The sequence below is a fragment of the Oncorhynchus masou genome, chromosome 29 (assembly GCF_036934945.1).
Source record: "Oncorhynchus masou masou isolate Uvic2021 chromosome 29, UVic_Omas_1.1, whole genome shotgun sequence".
Taxonomy (NCBI): Eukaryota; Metazoa; Chordata; class Actinopteri; order Salmoniformes; family Salmonidae; genus Oncorhynchus; species Oncorhynchus masou.
Window position 1 is genome coordinate 54,757,303 of NC_088240.1, and position 21,223 is coordinate 54,778,525.

The 21,223-nt window shown below is 44.0% G+C and overlaps 1 protein-coding gene across 1 annotated transcript in view; it reads left to right on the forward strand.

Annotated features, from left to right (window-relative positions):
- Window positions 1-21,223, forward strand: part of LOC135521224 (R-spondin-2-like) — a 75,318-nt gene that overhangs the window by 46,100 nt on the left and 7,995 nt on the right. The window contains exons 4-5 of the mRNA XM_064947152.1: window positions 6,369-6,512; window positions 6,900-7,088. Coding sequence (XP_064803224.1) covers window positions 6,369-6,512; window positions 6,900-7,088 — 333 coding nt within the window. The remainder of the gene's footprint in view (window positions 1-6,368; window positions 6,513-6,899; window positions 7,089-21,223) is intronic.

The window sequence follows — 21,223 nt, forward strand, 5'->3', positions numbered from 1 at the left end:
TTCTTCCTTGCTGAGTGGCCTTTCAGGTTATGTCGATATAGGACTTGTTTTACCGTGGATATAGATACTTTTGTACCTATTTTCCCCCTGCATCTTCACAAGGTCCTTTGCTGTTGTTCAGGGATCGATTTGCACTTTTTGCACTAAAGTACGTTCATCTCTAGGAGACAGAACGCGTCTCCTTCCTGAGTGGTATGACGGCTGCGTGGTCCCATGGTGTTTATACTTGCGTACTATTTTTTGTACAGATGAATGTGGTACCTTCAGGCGTTTGGAAATTGCTCCCAAGGATGAACCAGACTTGTGAAGGTCTACAATTTGTTTTTTTGAGGTCTTGGTTGATTTCTTTTGATTTTCCCATGATGTCAAGCAAAGAGGCACTGGGCTTGAAGGTAGGCCTTGAAATACATCCACATATACACCTCCAATTGACTCATGATGTCAATTAGCCTATCAGAAGCTTCTAAAGCCATGACATCATTTTCTGGAATTTTCCAAGCCGTTTAAAGGCACAGTCAACTTAGTGTATGTTCACTTCTGACCCACTGGAATTGTGATACAGTGAGTTATAAGTGAAATCATCTGTCTGTAAACAATTGTTGGAAAAATGACTTGTGTAATGCACAAAATAGATGTCCTAACCGACTTGCCAAAACTATAGTTTGTTCGCAAGAAATTTGTGGAGGGTTGAAAAACAAGTTTTAATGACTCCAACCTAAGTGTGTGTAAACTTCCGACTTCCACTGTGTTATGCATATGTCATATATCTGTAAAGGAATGCTGTATCTTATTTGATTATATCTGATAAGGAGTAGGACAGGAATCGCTACCACCGGTGTTTGCAAATAAATTTCACTATAAGCTTGTTTTTGACTTCTATATTGTAAGATGACCTTCAATGCTGTGGCACTCGTTTGTCGTGTGTGTTTCGGTGTACCAGCGTCTCCATTCCTGTTTGTTGTCAGTAACAGCAGGTTGTGCAACATGCCGGTGCTTGAGAGTGTAGTAGTGCCAGATGTTATTTTTTCTTTTACTTCTTCAGAAATAAAGAAAAAGACTTCGGTGATGACAGGCCTGGGAAGGCTTGTGTTTGAGGGGTAAAGAGGAGCGCTGCTTTCCAATTTGCTCCTTTGATTTATTGGCTGTTGGGTCCCTGTCTTGGGCCTGACGTTGTATTGACACCGAGCCCCACCAATATCTAATTTCAGCGGGAACGGAGAGGAGAGGAGAGAGGGATGAGAGCTATATTATTATTATTTTAAGTAGGGAGGAGGGAAAGGAGAGCGAGTGCATCCTGCATTTGTGTGGGCCTCTGCCTTACCTTCCCTGTTCCACTCATTCCATGCCAAAATCTCTACAGCACTGCGGAACTCTATTGGCTCAGTGTGTTTATCAAGCAAGGGATAAGCAAGTGTGTGTGTGTGATATGTTGGACCATGGATAAGATGGTGAGAAGGCAGAAATGTCTATATTGTAAATGTTGGCTGCCTTCCATGTGTCGTTTGTTTTGTTCTGTCTAGGTTGTCTTCAATTGGTACCAAACGGGAAAAAAACATTTGTACTTGTCCAGTGTAGGGCAATTCCACTGTCACAGAGTGATGCCGAGACTCAGATTTTTCACTTTATGATGTACAGTATATCCCAAAAAAAACAATGATTGCCAAGTTAAACACACAGAATGACGCTTTGTGCTGTTTGTGGCTCCGTTCTGTTACCAAACTTTGCATCAGCGCTGTTCTTCAAGTAAATGTGTTTTTGTAAAATGTTCAGTGGAAGTTGCTAATTGTTGTCCCTTAGGCATAGAGTTCTATTGTCTGTATAACTTTTCATTCATTGGTTTTTGTTGGATATGCATTTTTAAAGTTAAAAAAAAAAAAGAGTCTCACTATCACTCTGTTACTGCGGAATTGCCTTACAGTGTGCCCTAATGAACAAGATCCAGGAGTGCAGTGAGGTCTTACAGGCTGCCTCAGACCACCTCTTGAATCGGAGAGTGACTGTTGTATGCCTCCATATACCACATCCGCACATCCGTTCCAGTAGCACTGGATTTACACGGTTCCTACCCCAACATCCCGTTTCTGCAAATCCCAGCTGGTTGTCACATATGGTTGTCACCTCCGGAGAGTTTCTCTCTTTTCCTTTGGATAAAAGCTTATATTAAATGCCATTATATTGCCCTAGGTTGCACTGTGCTTTTACCATTAGATCATTTAGGCTGCAGCTGATTTTATTCATGTCCCAAAGATGAAACCTTTTTTTTGTAACCTTTTTTCAGTTTTTTTCTTCACGTACATACATTTGACTTATTACATACTACAGACATGGTACTTTTATATACCGCATTCACATGGCAAATATATTATGTATACACACAGTACATCTATGTGGCGGCAGGGTAGCCAAGTGGCTAGAGCGTTGGACTAGTAACTGAAAGGTTGCAAGTTCAAATCCCGAGCTGACAAGGTACACATCTGTCATTCTGCCCCTGAACAGGCAGTTAACCCACTGTTCCTAGGCCGTCATTTGTTCTTAACTGACTTGCCTCGTTAAATAAAGGTTAAAATTTGTTATATATACATACATACATACATACATACATACATACATACATGCATACATGCATGGATACATACACACACACACACATATATACATGTGTATGTGTATATATACAGTTGAAGTCAGTTGAAGTTTACATACACTTAGATTGGAGTCATTAAAACTCTTTTTTTTAACCACTCCACAAACTTCTTGCTAACAAACTATAGTTTTGGCAAGTTGGTAAGGACATCTCCTTTGTGCATGACACAAGTAATTTTTCCCAACTATTGTTTACAGACAGATTATTTCACTTATAATTCACTGTATCACAATTCCAGTGGGTCAGCAGTTTACATACACTAAGTTGACTGTGCCTTTAAACAGATTGGAAAATTCCAGAAAATTATGTCATAGCTTTAGAAGCTTCTGATAGGTACACCTCCAATTGACAATTAGCCTATGGTTATATTTAAAGGCCTACCTTCAAACTCAGTACCTCATTGCTTGACATCATGGGAAAATCAAAAGAAGTCAGCCAAGACCTCAGAAAAAAAAATTGTAGACCTCGACAAGTCTGGTTCATCCTTGGGAGCAATTTCCAAACACCTGACGGTACCACGGCCATCTGTACAAACAATAGTACGCAAGTATTAACACCATGGGACTACGCAGCCGTCATACCGCTCAGGAAGGAGACGCATTCTGTCTCCTAGAGATGAATGTACTTTGGTGCGAAAAATGCAATCAATCCCAGAACAACAGCAAAGGACCTTGTGAAGATGCTGGAGGAAACCGGCACAAATAAAAGTAAAACGAGTCCTATATCGACATAACCTGAAAAGCTGCTCAGCAAGGAAGACGCCACTGCTCCAAAACTGCCATAAGAAAGCCAGACTATGGTTTGCACATGTGGACAAAGATGGTACTTTTTGAAGAAATGTCCTCTGGTCTGATGAAACAAAAATGGAACTGTTTGGCCATAATGACCATTGTTATGTTTGGAGGATAAAGGGGGAGGCTTGCAAGCCGAAGAACACCATCCCAACCGTGAAGCATGGGGGTGGCAGCATCATATTGTGGGGTGCTTTGCTTCAGGAGGGACTGGTGCACCTCACAAAATAGATGGCATTACGAGTGAGGAAAATTATGTGGATATATTGAAGCAACATCTTAAGACATCAGTCAGGAAGTTGAAGCTTGCTCCCAAATGGGTCTTCCAAATGGACAATGACCCCAAGCATACTTCCAAAGTTGTGGCAAAATGGCTTAAGGACAACAAAGTTGAGGTGTTGGAGTGGCCGTCACAAAGCCCTGACCTCAATCCTATAGACAATTTGTGGGCAGAACTGAAAAAGTGTGTGCGAGCAAGGAGGCCTACAAACCTGACTCAGTTACACCTGCTCTGTCAGGAGGAATGGGCCAAAATTTCACCCAACTTTTTGTGGGTAGCTTGTGGAAGGCTACCCGAAACGTTTGTCCCAAATTAAACAATTTAATGGCAATGCTACCAAGTACTAATTGAGTGTATGTAAACCTCTGACCCACTGGGAATGTGATGAAAGAAATAAAAGCTGAAATAAATCATTTTCTCTACGATTATTCTGACATTTCAAATTCTTAAAGATAAAGTGGTGATCCTAACTGCCAAAAGACAGGGAATTTTTACTCTGATTAAAAGTCGGGAATTGTGAAAAACTGAGTTTAAATGTATTTGATAAAGGTGTATGTAAACTTCCAACTTCAACTGTGTGTGTGTGTATATATATATATATATATATATATATATATATATATATATATATATATATATATATATATATATATATATATATATATTTTTTTTCTCCATTGAAACTCAAGATATAGGCCTACAGCAGGCCTATACATATCGTGTCAGGAACATCATCCATTAAACTTTGAGGGTGATAATCAAGCATTATGCCAATGACCAGCCAGAGAACCAGCTGTATCTAGGTAAAGAATCAAGAACGGTGTTGAGGCTGGTATTCGAACATCTTGTCATCTTTTCAGTAGGAAGGCAACAGGGGCGACAGCGCGATGGGTGTGATCCCAACCAACTCTGTGTGTGTGTGTGTGTGTATATATAATTATGTGCGTGTGTGTACGGTTGTGTGTTTTCAATTATGTGTGTGTACACGTGTGTATGTTTGTGTGTGTACATGACGTGACGTGTGTATATGTGCGTACTTGTGTACTTATGTGTGTGTTTGCGGCGGGTTTGTTTAGACTGGTCAGGGTTGGAAAAGCGTGAGAGTCAGAGTGAGTGGGTAGAGGCCATACTTAGGGGTTCAAAGTGACAAGGGGAGGGACCTCTGTCGTTGCGGAGGAATGCAGAGGAGGCCCGATGGTTAGCTGGAGATGGTGTAATTAAGGGGTGTGATTGTGAGAACCTTCTCCGGGCCCGCAATAGGGTCCTAGATAAGAGTTTTGGGCCTTGTACTCTATATCTGTTACATGTGGATAATTACTTCGACACACAATCACACACTCACATGGACACATGGTGACTCTCCGAGAGACACAGAGAAGACCAGATGTCACCACCATACCTGAGAAAGTCTAGTAGAGCGAGTGATAGAGATGACTGCTGCTAGTTCGCTAGCCTATAGGTCAGTGGAGGCTGGTGGGAGGAGGAGGATGGGCTCATAGTCATGGCTGAATTGGAATTAATGGAACAGAGTCAAACATGTGGTTTCTATAAGTTTGATATGCTTGATACGTTCCATTTATTCCATTCCAGCCATGACAATAAGCCCATCCTCCTATAGGTCCTCCCACCGGCCTCCTCTGATATAGATTGGGGTTAGCCAACCAATCAGGCGACTTAGGGATTCTGAGGAGTGTCACAAATTAGACAGCTCGGGTGAGGGCTTCCTTTTAATCATGCAGCCCAGTGCGTCGCCCCGTCGGTGCGGCTCGTGTAATTTGGGCCCCTGCCTGAACGTGCTAATTGCAGAGTAAAAGGCTTGATGACTCGCCGCACAGTGCTGCGTTTCAGCCCGGCAGGGTGGGGCGTGGGACGATAAGTGTGGCGTTGTGTTTCTCACCAAAGACATCAGCGTTGGTTAGTTCGTTTGGCAGGGGCTCGCAATCTTTTTGTTCCCCAACCCAAACTGACACAAAACCAAGGATTCTATCACAGCTGTATGCCATCTTCCTAATCACCAATAGTTCATTCTTACCCCCACCAATGATGCAATGTCTGATAACACTAAGCTTAGAATAAGCCATATCAAACATACATTGGAAGCATGGGTAATACTAACTTGCTTTAAAAATATATTTAAAACCAAAATGAAATAGAATCCACCCACCAAAACAAAATGGAATCCCTCAAACCCATTCATGGCTTGGACAAGAGAACCAGGCCCAGACCTCTGTGTTGTCTCCAGACTGTTGGATGTCAGGCTAGTGATCTGTTTTCCTGCCTGTGTTGAAAGGGGTCACAGTGAGGTAATGTTTCACTAACTTTGCTGTTGTTATTTCACAGTTCGCACTCTTCACCCGCTCACACTGAAAACGGAGTGTGCTGAAATATAGCACAGCCCTGGAGATATATGATTATATGATTCACAGGACATCAACACAGAGGCTTTCTTTTGGAGGGGGGCAGTAATCCTTTCAAGAACTCCATCTCCTTCCCCAAACCCCCTTAGTCTTCTATCAACTCCAGATGGTATGAGTGTATACTGCACTGTACCGCTGCCTAGCTCTGGCCTTGCCGAGACCTCTTCTCTCCTCTCTTCACTTCCCCTCCTCTCCCCGCGTCGCCTCTCATCTCGTCTCCTCTTCCCTCCCCACAGGGTGCAGGATAGATAACTGTGAGTCCTGCTTCAGTAAAGACTTCTGCACCAAGTGCAAGGCAGGGTTTTACCTGCACAAAGGGCGCTGCTCCGAGAAGTGCCCCGAGGGCTTTGCGCCCCTGGAGGACACCATGGAGTGTGGAGGTAAGACGGGAAACAGCAAAGACGTGTGTGTCTCCGTATTCCCTATGTAGTGCACTACTGGGCTCTGGTCCAAAGTAGTGCACTATATAGGGAATAGGGTGTCTTTTTGGAGTAATTCATACTGTGTTTGAAATGTGGAAAGTCGACAATGTGGATCACATTGAGGCAGGATCTCCTAGAACTTATGGCTTTACCCAACAGTCTTTTACCTTGTAACCTCTAGTATATGTTTTTGAATGAAACAGTAGAAGGATGGAAAGGACCACACACCAGGAGGTTATGGCCATCCTAGTCTATTCACTATGTACTGTAGGGAACCTTGATTTGGACCCTCCATCGAGTCTCCCTGGCGCTACCCTTTAATGACTCATGTCTCTCCCCACGCAGAAGGCTGCGAGGTGGGCCAGTGGAGCGAGTGGGGGTCCTGCACCAGGAGAAACAAAACCTGCGGCTTCAAGTGGGGTCTGGAGACCCGGACGCGGCACATCGTGAAGAAGCCGCCCAAGGACACTATACCCTGCCCCACTATCGCCGAGTCCAAGAGATGCAAAATGGCCATTAGGCACTGCAGGAGAGGTAAGACGTTACGCCATATGGGCAGACAGCTGTTTGGGTGGGTAGATGGATTATATGTGTGCGTGTGTGTGCAAGTCTGTGTCATCCATCTCTATCTTTAGGGTGTTTTTGGTCTGTGGTGTGTCTGTCATGTGCAAGTCTAGCCTCACCTCAAGGATTACAGTGCTTTAGAGCAGCGGTGTCAAGCTCATTCCGTGGAGGGCCTAGTGTCTGCAGGTATTTGTTTTTTTCCTTTCATTTAAGGCCTAGATAACCAGGTATGGGGATTTCTTTACTAATTAGTGACCTTAATTCATCAATCAAGTACACGGGAGGAGCGAAAACCTGCAGACACTCGACCCTCCGTGGAATGAGTTTGACACCTGTGTTTTAGAGACTTGTATCTAGGGTAAGGGGCCAGAACTCCCTCTTGGGAGAAACCATTTCCCCTCTCTGGTCTCAGAGTCCCACCAGGTATGTCTGCTGCTCTAGCCCACATTAACCCTGTGTGTCCCTCAAACACAAACACACCACGTTCTGCCTTTTTTTTTAACCTTTTGGTTTTTAGATGCACAGTGGCGTTTTCATGCATGAAAGATCAGTATTTTTCCATGGCCGCCCCATTCAAGCCAGCTCATCAGGTTTTTCTGGGTATATTTCTCTCTCTCTTTTCAGTGGAATTCTTCAAAGTATGAACTGCAGGTTTCCTCAATGGCACTCTCTGTTTCCTCCCGTCCATTTGAAAGTTATTTGCGGTACGCACAGCATGTACGTTGACCATTAAATGAGAAGTCAGATCTGGAAATATTTTTTGTGTAAATACAGCTAGGAAAATATTTTTTCTGAAGGTATTCAGTTCTTCACAGATGATCCAAACACACCATTTAGAGCGGTGGCCTCGTTCAAGTGTGCTTATTGACGAGGTGATGACAGAAAAGTTGCCCCTCACTCAAATATGTCCCTAACTCCAGTCAATGTGATTTTGGATTAGGATGTGCTATGTATACGCTTCCTTAGGCAAAACAAGGAGATATAGGAGTTATAGGGACAGAACGGCAGATTGGGTTCAAGCATCCCGGAAAATGATGAAAGAGAACATTGTTAAAAAAAAGCAGGAAAATATCCTACTCTCTCCAGGATCTTCCTCCATTTTTGGTATTGCATGTTAAATCCGAGTACCATTTAGTGAGGTGGTGAGAGAGTAAATAAACTTGAAATAAACCATGATTGAGCAATATTGAGGCAGGCAGTGCTTTCTGGCTTGGAAACTGTCCCACTTGGCAGTTTTTGACTCGAGCTGGGCCATGTGCATGGAACCAACGTTGAAAATACGTTGAATTAACTGTGCCCAGTGAAACTGGCGTGGAAACATTGAAATGATGCATAAACAACATTGATTCAAATAATGTGTGCCCATTGGGGTGATTATGTGTTCCTATCCCCTGTTCTGTTTTTTTCTTTAGGAATTTTTCTCCCCCTAATTTAGCACTGCTTGCTTGACCTTTTCCAAAGTATTTTATGGTCTTCTTTAATTAAAACCTGCCATTGTTGGGCCTGTGTTACTGGCATCAATTATCTAGTATGAGGTCAGTGATGGGGAGTTATTGTGAAAAGTCTCAATTGAATGCATAGCAAAGCTATTCTTCTGCTAGCCTGTAGAAACCAAGTGTGGGGGCCTCTAACGTCACCCTCGCTTATCACTCCTGTCTCATGGTTGACACGGTCATCTATTAGTGTCTTCACCCCATTCAATGTTTCTGGGAATGGTCCATGGCTTCAATTGAGTTGTGTTGTTAAAGTTGTCTGTAGTCGTTGCTGTGTACTCTTTTTGGTTACAAGAATGGCAGAGGTGGCTCGTATCATAAAGTTGAGTTTTGTACTTAAACGGAACTGTTAACTCCCCGACCCTCAAGCCGCTCAAGTGGTAGTGAAAAATCCTATCCCCCAAAACTAAGCCTGTGAAACGAAAGACTCGTCCATGTCAAGCTGTTTAAATAAATACTATGTAAAATGGAAGCCATTTAAGTCGAGCGGGATAAGGGAATGTCAAGAAAGAAAAGAACAAGAAATCCTCAGGGTTCCACCAGCACAGAGATTCATTTCAGGCAGGCAGCATGGACCCAGTCCCAGTTCCAGACCGACTGACATTGTAAAATAATCACTTCACATAAGTGATAGTGAAGAGTAATCCAATGGGAGGAATGTCTGTTTTTCCCTTTGGTGTGCAGGTGACCAGGAAGTGGTCCAAGCCGGTGGATGAAGATCAAGAGGTTCATGCGAAGGCCTCATTACGCCCGGGTTCATTATTAAATACCTTCCAGTTGACCTTTTAAATTACAACATATTCAAGGGACTTTGGACAGTAAGTCCCTCCAATGCAATCTAATACACCATGGCTTTGCTCCGCAATATAACAAACATCTCAAGATGTAAATAGGATTCTTCCCAGGCTATAACCACAATGTATGTTTTTTTTCTTCTAAATATACCTTTAACTGATTTTTTTTTTTTTGGTTTGTATTGTTGTAGAGTGTGAACTAGAGTAGAATCCCGAGTGACACGGAGGAAAGGTTGGGTTAAGAAAATATAATTTGGACTGCATGTCATTTCTTCCCACTGAACACCAGTATTTGGGATACGTATTGGGTTAGATTGCTATGGATTAAAATGAGACAGGAAATATATTTTGAGAATGACACAAATATTAATTTCCACTAAGGTTGCTGCTTCGGTGTCTTTAGGATATTTTTGTCACATGTTACTATGGAATACTGAAGTATAATTACAAGCATTTCATAAGTGTCAAAGGCTTTTTATTGACAATTGCATGAAGTTGATGCAAAGAGTCAATATTTGCGATGTTGACGTTTCTTTTTCAAGACCTCTGCAATCCACCATGGCATGCTATCAATTAACTTCTGGACCACATGCTGACTGATGGCAGCCCATTCTTGCATAATCAATGTATATATATATATATATATATATACAGATAAACATTAGCATAAATAATGTATACCTACATACACGTAATATATATATATATATATATATATATATATATACATACATACATATATATACATACACAGATAAACATACATACATACATACATACATACATACATACATACATACATACATACATACATACATACATACATATGTATACATATACATATATATATGTATATATGTGTGTGTATATATATATATATATATATAGATATATATAGATATAGATATAGATATTACGTGTATGTAGGTGTACATTATTTATGCTAATGTTTATCTGATCACCTCCAGCTTGCATTTCCATGCACTTAAATAACACAGGAAGTCATTTCCAGATTCATGTCACCCATCTTAACTCTGACACACATGGCCCAGCTCGAGTCAAGGATCTTTCTTCCTCAGTGTCTTCTGAGAGACATAATCCCTCATCAAGAAAATGTACATGGAGAGAGATAGTCAAAGCCCAGATAATGTCAAGGACGTCAAGAAACAAAGCATTTCTCAACGAAATGCAAAGATGTGTCTGAAGGGTGTCTGATATATTCACGACACCAAGAGACAGAAAAAAATACTATTTATGCACTATTCACATATTCTTATATCCAGTACAGTTAAATGAGATCTTTAGAAAGAGGAGGTGCTGTGATACAATATTCTTTTTAATCTGTTTTTTCAAGCTAAACTTACATTTTGCATGAGGAACCTCTGGTGGCAGAGCATCCCACGATGACACGGCTCTATACATAACTGATCAACGCATTAAATCTGTTTTTGGTTTGGGAACCATGAAGAAACCTGTAGTGTCGTGTCTGGTTGAGTACAGTATGTATGTTTGTTTACCAAAAGAATAGGAGTGAAACAAATCAAACTTAATTTGATTAAAGTGCATTTAACGTTGGACTTGATTTAGTCCTATAACTTCTTCTTTAACTTAGATTTTTTTTTTTTTGAGATAGAGACGTGAATCCAACATGGCAATTATTCATTTGTAGACCAACTGGAATTAAAGCCAGACCAAGTCAGTGCACAGATGGAACTATCCAAACAGAAGATACATCTCCTTCAAATGTTGATATTTGGTTGCGTTGACAACCAAACAATTCAATATCACATTTGAAGTCAAATAAATAGCCTATTAACTTGACGACAGTTAACAAATGACATGTTGGATTCACGTCTCCAACTCAAACAAAAATGAAAGTTGAAAAATGGGTTTCAGCTAAAGGCTCAAATGGAACTTTTCCAGCAGTACTGTAGATACTGCTCTTTTAAACGTAAATAATTTGTTGCGTTGTCAACCAAACACAATTCAATATTACTTTTACAGTAAATAGCCTAAAGTTAAGGCTATCTTACAAACTAATGTAACGTTCAACCTCAAAAGTAGTTACACATCCATGGCCACATTTTGAGGTTACTGTAACCACACTTGTCATGACATGTAATCATCAAGTGTACATGTTCAAGATGGCATGAATTGGTTGTCGCAGGTTTGTGAGATCTTCACAATCACTGTAATAATCTGTGTAGAATCTGCAATCCAGGTCATTTGGTTGTGCTATTAGATGAAGCACAGTGATTACACATTAATTTGTGGTATAAATAAACATAATATCTGACACTGTATTTCTATTTGAACCTTGCCATGCTTTTGAAATGATTGAAAACACTGTGATAAACATTGGGTGAATTATTATTATTATTGGAATTTGGTTGTGCTTTTAGATGGTTGAAATCATAGTAATATGATATTGGAAATTCAACTAACTTTTGGCTGTCTTTGAGTGGGTTAATATAGGTTGTAATCTCATTGATCAATGTCAAACAACTATTAGCCAATTATCCACGTTGATATGAGTGGGTATATTCTGACTCCGCTCGCACGGCGTCTCTGTAACCTGGACTCAGGGGTAGATGTAACAACCTCCTGTAATATTGTGTCTTATGGAACCATACCAAACATAACACATCATACTCATATCATACTAGCAGTCTCTCTCTCTCTCTCTCTCTCTCTCTCTCTCTCTCTCTCTCTCTCTCTCTCTCTCTCTCTCTCTCTCTCTCTCTCATTGCATGATAACAAGGTCAATGTTGACAAAGCAAAGTGATACATAACAATTAGGAAAGCAACAATTCAACAAGAATTGAAAACAAAAATGTAATAATGGTGAACGTTCAGAAATCTAATTCAGTACATGGAGAATCTGTTTTGTTTGAAGTACTTTCTTCCTTTAGCTTGTGGCATATTGTGCTGCACACTAATACATATCAGACCTTTCCCCCAAAAGTATAGAGTATAAGTGTCTCTTTGTTTGATCGTTCTGTGAATGGGAACATTTACATTTTTCATTTGGGGAAGAAGGAATCTCGAACCAATATGTATGGGCCAAAAGATTAGAAAGTGTACTTCTATTTCTCCCGACCCACTGTAATGACATAGTCGCTCTGGCCAGCCATGTTTTTGTTGTGGCGTCCTGTTTCAATTGCCAGGCTACGATTACTAATTATGTATTTAGTTAAAGATTAAATCTGCATTAGGTGGAAACAGCGCAGCGTCCACCCCACCACCGTTGTTATTGTTTTTGTTGCCAAGCTCAAGAGACGTCGCACAGCATAGTCAAAACTGCAGTACATATTGTGCTCTTGCAATGTATAGTCAATGTATGTGTTCTTATTATTCACCTCCAGCTGTCTAAATTCTGCTCTTGGGGCCTCTCTCTCTCTCTCTCTCTGGAGTCTTAAGCTGCTCAGTGTTGACACAATTAGGATTCTCCCTCAGGAGATTTCACCGCAATCCTAAAAATATAGAAACATTAATCCTGTCATCAGACTCTGGTTTACAAACAGAGATATAACATGTACATCTCTCCATATCCCCCTCGCTCTCTCGCTCTCTCTCTATTTCTGTCACTCTCTCTCCCTCTATCTCTCTCCCACTCTCTCCCCCTGTCTCTCTTTCTCTCTCTCTCTCTCTCTCTGTCTCTGTCTCTGTGTCTGTCTCTCTCTCTTTTACACTGTAACTTCCTCTTTCTGCTTAAATTCATTGCAGACAGCCCCCCCACCCACCCTTCCCTAACCTCCAAGTGATGGGTTATTCCATTTTAATAGTATTAGATGCTGTGTAAACAACTTAAAATGTTTAAGCTCTAAAATGCCTACTTAATCTTTCTGTGATCCCTGGTTTTTGGATTTAGGCTGAGTAGTCAGGTCTTACACAAACACACCATTGAACCTCATTGGCTAATTTTCTACTGCTCTGCAAATCCACTCTCAGATTCACAGACGGCTCCGAAGTCGCCAGTTGTCATTGACAAGCGTGACATTTGGGTAACTCTTGTTTGCGTTTTCTGTGTAAATACGCAAACAAAAATGACTAGCCAGCCCAGAGTGGGATCATTTCTAAAAGACGGAGACATGAGATGAGCCAAGACTCCCAGGCACCATGGCGACAGCGTGGATTTGGAGAGTGTAAGGTAGACTGTTAGAAAAAGAGAGACCCCATAATGATTGTCTACGGTCATTGGGTTAGGTACCTGTGAAAGAGAGACCCCATAATGATTGTCTACGGTCATTGGGTTAGGTACCTGTGCTGGAAGCGGAGAGGAGCAGAAGTAGTAGGCCAGTGTGGTGGGGGCTAATGATCTCCCCTGTGTGTAAGAGGAGAAACCTTCTCTGCTGTAGAGCTCATCTGAGGCCAAGCCCTCCATCGCACTATCATCAATCATACACTTAGCTAAACGTCTCAGAACAGGCCCCGAGCACTTGCCTTGCCTTCGCCAGGCAGCAAATGCTTCTCATTGGAAAACCACTTGTGGGTGTGTCTGTTTCCGTGTCTGTACAGTACCTTTTGTCAGCCTATGAAAAAAGTTGTGACTTGTTGTACAGTATTAGTATTTCAATATTAGTAGTATTTCAGTATTTCAGTGTCCATATAAAGTAACATGGCTAGATGAAAGCTAGTAGGCCTGTGAGGTCTTCGTCAGCCATTAAAGAGCTATGGAATCGGACAGAGAGTGATAGGCAGCAGCTTTGTGCTCAGCAGCCACCTCAGAGTGTGTCCACAGGTTCTGTCTAACCCAGTGTGGTTGTGAAGTGAACACACATGGCTGTGGACCAGGTTCTGTCTAACCCTTAAGTGTGGGTCTGTAGATTTTGTCTACCCCAGTGTGGTTCTGCAGTGTGGTTCTGTAGGGAACACACAGCTCTGTGGACCCCCTGGCCGTCTCCGTCTGGGAACCATGTGTGGCGGTCGGTTTGGTCCTCCTGTAAAACGATGCACTGAGAAGTGTGACTGCCCCAAATCCGTTTGGGAGGAAGCGCGGCCGCCTGTCTGTAACACACACCGTCCGTGACACCAACAATCTCAAGCTAGGATTCGCTTGATGTGTTTGTGTGTGTGTGTGTGTGTGTGTGTCAAATCAAAGTTGATTCATATGACAGAATACAACGAATACAAGCCATACAGAATACAGAATACAAGCCATACAGTGAAATGCTTACATTCAAGTTCTTACTTACAAGCTCTAGTGTGTGTGTGTATGTGTACTGTGTCACACAGAATTTGCCTGTTTACGGTCAGAAAGCCAAGAGATTTAGGTGCTGGCAAAGGCTATCCGCTGATCACATCTGACTCTGGCCCGTGTTTGTTGGTTTGGAAAACCAATATCCCCCAACAAATTTCTGGATGTTTGTGTGCCTGTCAGACATACCCCACTTCCTCTCCTGCTGCCATCATCACGCCAGTTTGCGGAACACAGGCTGACAGACTTTTACAGAAGAGCTAACTCCTCTCTTATGGAGCGCGCTCCTTTTCCTCCCCAGAGAAGTTCACGGGACAGGCCTCGTCCACACTGAACAGCAAGGGATTTGCCTCTGCTACCACACCTCTTGAATGCTCTCGCAAAACAAAAAGGAGATGATTTGTAGATGATGATTCCCGAGTCCTGATGATTCCGTGGCAAATCCGGAATGGGGCCGATGATTAACAGGCAAACTCCGGCCCGGGTTAATGTAAATGTGAGCCGCCAAGTGATAAATGTGAGCCGCCAAGTGCTTTCCCAGGGCAGATGGAGAGCACTAATTGGCTGCTGGCCTGTCAGGGTGATTATGCGCGCCCCACGCGGCAGCCTGTTGCGACTGCGAGAGCCATGGCCTAATCTTCATTTAATTAGCCCGCACGGCAGGGCCGACACGGTAGCCACTAAGTGGGGCCTTCAGAAGTGCCGCGCCCTGACGCTTCCCGCCTCGCCCTCTCCTCCCGGCCACAGGGGCAGCTCTGTCCCCCTCTGACATCTACCATTCGCCACTGTTCTCCAGAGCTGGTGACACGGTGACATGCATTAACTATGTAATGTATCTGAAATGATTCATTAAGATGTGACGAGTCAGGATATTCAGGGAACCGGTAGCTCTCGACGATAATGAGGCCGTCGTTGAGCGCTGTGTGACATTCATTTCACCTCTGAGCTTGAGATTTGAGATATATTGGAATGGCGAGGTAGAGAGGTTAGAGAGTGTTTACTGCCGTGTTTCTGAGACTCAGATAGAGGATCACGGGTCAGAAGGAAAGACATCAACCTGCCATTGGATTGGCCTGCAGCCCTGGGCCAATGGCAGTTATAGCCAAACGCTGCGGTCGCACTCACAAATTAACGCACAAGTTCTGCTTTCAGTCATCCTCAGTCCCCACTAGTCGCTGCCGTAGATCATTCCTTTTCCTATAAGCACTTATTATATTATTTCTTGCGTCTCCTAACCAGATGGGAATTGATTATCCAAGCGCACAGCCAATCAACACTTGATTTACACTGACGGTTCCCTGACCAAACTTTGGGTTTATTTTTCTGCCTCTCGAGCGTTTTTCGCGGTGTTAAATCTTCCACAGGAGGAGAAAGTCATTACCAGTAGTCTCCGGTCCTTCTCTGCCGTGGTTGCATTCCTCAAAGGAGGCTTCGGAGGAGGGAGTCTCTGATTAACTCCCCACAAAGTGCCCTGCTCCCTGACCAAAATAAATATGGCCGCTGTCATTTTGTCAGCAACTGTCTTCGGAGAGCAATATTTGAAACACCCCATGATCCTTGCTGGCTTTTATATGGAGAATCCATCGTCATACCACAGGCATGAGCCATAAACATGTGGAGGCCTTTCAAAGACCAGGGGGGTGGAGGAGGAGGGGGTGCATTAGTGCTCACTGGGGCTCCATACTCCACGTTATTGTCATCTGGTCGGTTCCAAGCAGGAAGAACGAGGGGGGGGGGGGGGGCTTTTTTCTCCCACTCATTGGCCCGACAAACTAGTCGTTTTACTGAACGGACTCGCTAGGCGCATGTAGTCACATTACAGCATGGAAATCCCAGGCATTTCTCTAGTTCATTTTAACGGCGATGACCATATGAATTATTGCTTTGGTTTTCTGACGTGAGGCGAGGACGTTTAGGGGCGCGCTACGACGAAATCTGACACGTTGAATGATGAAACATCCACGGAACAACGGACTCTGAATGGGTTTAAGCAAGATGATTTGTGTGTCACGGAGTAGCCCGTCCAGGTGCCTGACTGCATGTCTGTTTTGGACCGTGTGTATGTAAACGAGTATGCGTGTCTGTCCATGGCAGTGTGCGTAGAGCGAAACAGCACGGATCAGGAAAGCCTCCCTGTCTGAGGTTCTGGCTGGGAGGAAATGAGGCGGCACATGTCTAAACAGCAACAGCCCCATCAAAAACAGAACGTACACAAACAAACAAAGTGGCAGCACACTGGAGGGGGAGCAGAGCAGAAGGAAAACGTTTCAAGTCCCCATCAACATGTTTCACAAGTGGGAGACACGTACTGTCACAGTGTGATGTTGTCCATGACATCGTTAGGGCTGTAAAGTCAGGTTCTCTGCTGAGGGTTCATTGGAGGTTTTAGGGCGTTGATGTTTTGTCAGTGGTTTCTGTATCTAGAGATGAGGTCGGAGGCAGTCTTCGGTGCTTCAACAGACTCGCATTGAGGGGATGTGTTCAAATGTAAGTAACCTTCTCCATGGCCCCTGTGAGGGCCTTAAAGCCCCCAGTGTGGCCAATGCCCGGGATGCATCTCTGTCTGCCAGACCTCCAGCTCTCTGACTGTGGCCCGCACACGCTTCCTTCACCACATACAGACCACACATAGCATACTAACACACACACACGTCTTAGCACACACACGTACACACACACGTGCAAACACAAACACACACAAACACACACACTTGCCGACGTACACAGACACAATCAGACAAACAGACCTCAAGCAGACAAGGACATAGTGTAGCTTATGTTTATCTACTCTACTCTACTCTTGTCTTCTCTTTCTCTCTCTCTTACACTCAAACATACACACATTTCAGACATGCAAGCACTGCACTATATGACAAAGACAATCGGAATGACAGACAATGTGCAGTGCACACAACACAGGAGAGCATGTACATTTTCTAGGGGAACATTGGCATGCCCGCGTCCGCCCCCTTGAGTGTGCTGGCTGTAAGGAGGAGGGAAGGGGGCCGGCTAGGAACATCTGGTGCACAGTTGCACCGGCTCAGCCACCAGAAGCCCCTCTACCTCCCCCTCCCACTCTCTCCCCTCTTTCTCGCTCTCTCTCTTACTCCCCCCTCTAGCTCTCTCTCCCCCCTCCCATTCTCCCCTCTCTCTCTCACTCCCCCTCTATCTATCTCTCTCTTCCCCCCTCTCCCCTCTTTCTCTCTCTCTCTCTCTCTCTCTCTCTCTCACTCTCCCTCTATCTCTCTCTTCCCCCCTCTCCATCCACCTCTGGCGGGCCTGGTCTTCATAGAGACATCACAGCTTTTAATTAGAGCCTGATGATTCACAGAGAGAGGCTGTGGCTTTTGACCCACTCATGTCCAGGAGCTTGGACCCAGGGAACAGACACACAGACACAACAAAGCAACAAGTACAGGCCTACCAGCTGCTGCTGTGTGTGTGTGTGTGTGTGTGTGTGTGTGTGTGTGTGTGTGTGTGTGTGTGTGTGTGTGTGTGTGTGTGTGTGTGTGTGTGTGTGTGTGTGTGTGTGTGTGTGTGTGTGTGTGTGCGAGCATACGTGCGTGTGTGCATCGGTGTTTGTGAACACAGACAAATACAGGGAAGGAGAAGCAGAGCACTTAAGTTGAGGCCCGCTCATAAAGGTTGTACTCAGCTCAGCACACGAAGGCAATACACCATGGGCTCTGAGGAGACGGCAACCGTTCGGGCTGTCTGTAACTGTACTACGTGTTTTATTACACGGCTGAGGTGAGGGGATGGCTGTCGTTTACAGGCTCCTAACCAATTGTGCTATTTTGTGTGTTATTTTGTACATAATGTTTCAGCCTCGTTATTGTTATGTCATTGAGTTACTTTTTTCAACTTTAGTTTATTTAGTAAATGTTTTCTTTACTCTTGTTTTCTTAAAACTGGATCGCTGGTTAAGGGCTTGTAAGTAATCATTTCACCGTAGTACCTGTTGTATTCGGTGCATGTGACAAATAACATTTGATTTGATTTGAAAGGAAAACTTGAGAAACCATAGATCCTCCCATGGCTCATCCGACCTCTCAGACCTCTATGTGAATTACTCAAAAGGGAGTTTGACCAATCCCAGGTGCCCTATCGTTGATGTTTTAAATCCCCTGTAAAGTGCACCTAGTTTGCTTCTTGGTGGCAGGCTTTGGGATCATAACCCCACCCCAATAGGCATTGAGGCTGGGTATTGCCGTTGAATGGAATCACGAGTCACTCGATGAGCATCATGCCGTCATACCTCTCTGGGAGGATGTTGTTGCCTGAAATACACAACCCTCTCTCTCATTCTCGGTGAGACCCTGAAACGTACATCGAAATGGACATGGCACTGTAATCAAAGGAGGCTAAAGAACAAACCCATCAAATGTTTTCCACATGTCAAGATGTCAGGATAGCCCCTGTTTGTGTTTGACCGAGTGGAGGGGTAATTGGGAGTATTATTGACAGACAGGGAGGCGGCTGGTGTCTGGGTAGAAGAGGAGAGGAGACTACAGCAGCGGCCTATAGCTGGACCATACGGGATCTGTGAGATCTGTCAGCTTCACTCAGCTGTCACCTTGACTGGCGCGTGACAGGCTTCTGATAGAGCTCAGGCCTTAGTGAGGATCAGGGACTACTGAGAGCGGACTGCTCTGGGTCTCTAACGAAAACACACACACACAACAGGAGCTCTGCTAAGACATCAAACAGACTGACACTTCAAGGCTCAAATTAGACTTTGTCTAGTCAAAAGTAACTATTTTTACAAAATGGTTTGTAGTGTTTTCACACTTTGTGAGTGCAAGGAGATGGGGTGAAAACTGTCCAGAGTTACCCAAACAATCCAAGAAGATAAAAACACAAAAACAAGGTTATATCCTTGAGCCCTTTGTCATCCGCTAGAGCACGGGGATTGTGCCACGATTTCCACAGGTTTAGTGTCTAAGCCCGTCTGATTTAGCATGGCTCCCTCTTCGTTAGGGCCTAGTTCCTCTTCACGGGACAGTTGTGCTCCGTGTCCAGACATGTGGGGGATTTCCTCCCCTCCCATTCATTTTCCCAGAGGAGAAGGGGATGAAGTGGAGGATAGGGGGATGAAGGGACATGGTGGAGAAATTAGGTATAAAGCAGTGAATCATGCTGGACAATTTCCTCCTAGATCCCCCCAAGCCCCCCAGGCCAAGGGGGGATGTTGTGGTGTGTGTGTGTGTGTGTGTGTGTGGTAGGTGTGTGTGTGGGGGGTGGAAGGGGGGGTAGACCAGAGGGGCTGTTGCAGGCCAGGGAGAGGAGAGCACACACACATGCCCCAGACAGCCGACAGCCTGTGTGACAGACTCTGAGTCGCCCCTTATGCCCCCTTGGTGTCCTCACAAGGGAGACACAATGTTCTTTATGGATGTATGATGCACTGTTGACACAGCCTTGATATTTCAGTGAATGTGAGCCCCTCTGTCTGGAAGAGAACACACTCCATCGTGTGTGGGTGCGTGCGTGCGTGCTTGTGTGTGTCTGCACTATAATACATACGTACTCAGCAGGGCTCATGATGGTGTAAGTATAGTATATCTGACACCATTTATTTGCGTGTGCGTGTAAGGAAGGGTCTTCCAGATGGCCCCGTGAGCATTAGCAGAAGAACCCTCCGCCTTGTGGCCCCACAAAAAGACATCCCACCACCCAGACCACGTATTGCCTGCCCCCTCTCCCTGTTCTGCTGCCCACTTTGGGCCCCTGACCCCTGACCCAGGCCCACTCAACACCCCCAGCAGGCAACAGGAAATGCATCTTCACCACCTTGAAATGAAAAACAAATGTTCCATCCAATGTTTAATCCTTGGTGTGAGGAGGTCACCTCCTTGGCAGGACTACGCACGTTTTGCCATCTCGGTGCTAGCGAGCATGCTTTTCAAAGTATACAGTTAAGACTGGGTAGGTCAGGGTGCTCTGGAGTGTGAGTTCCTCATTCTCTTTAGTTGGTTTTAAAAGGCAACAGCAGAGTGTGTAAAAGTGCACTGCCAAGTCCTGTTTTTATGAGCTTTTACTGTTTAATGGCATGGCGTAAGATAATGAATCGCAGAGGCAATCATTGTACTTCTACTCCAAACAAAGGGAGAGTCAAGAATGCGACCGAGTCAGCGCCAATGTTTCCCTGTTTTAAAATGGTTCGTTTCGTTAGGGAATTACCCTGCGTCTATCAATTGCCATGGAACGAAGATCAATGATTCTGTTTCTACCCCCCAAGGCACCTTTCTAAGGCATGCGGGAAATATTTACATAAAATTGATTCAATTAAATGAATGAGTGAGATCAAATCATTTATTGTGACCTGGAAATGGAAGACGCCCCACAATGACAGCATGAGTATGAGAGCCCCACCCTCTCCTCTGCTATGTGACTGAATTGGAACGTAATTGACATCTCCCCTATTATTCCAGCCACGATGATAAATGTGTAATATTCTACCCATAGTCCCCTTGATCTTTTAATTGGACCCCCGGCCCACTTTTACACCACCCCCTGGTTTGCTACAGCTATCCACAGCTCGCTAACACTCACACACACACACACCTACACACACCCGCTTGCAACCAGCACACACACTAGCTGAGCCACACACACACT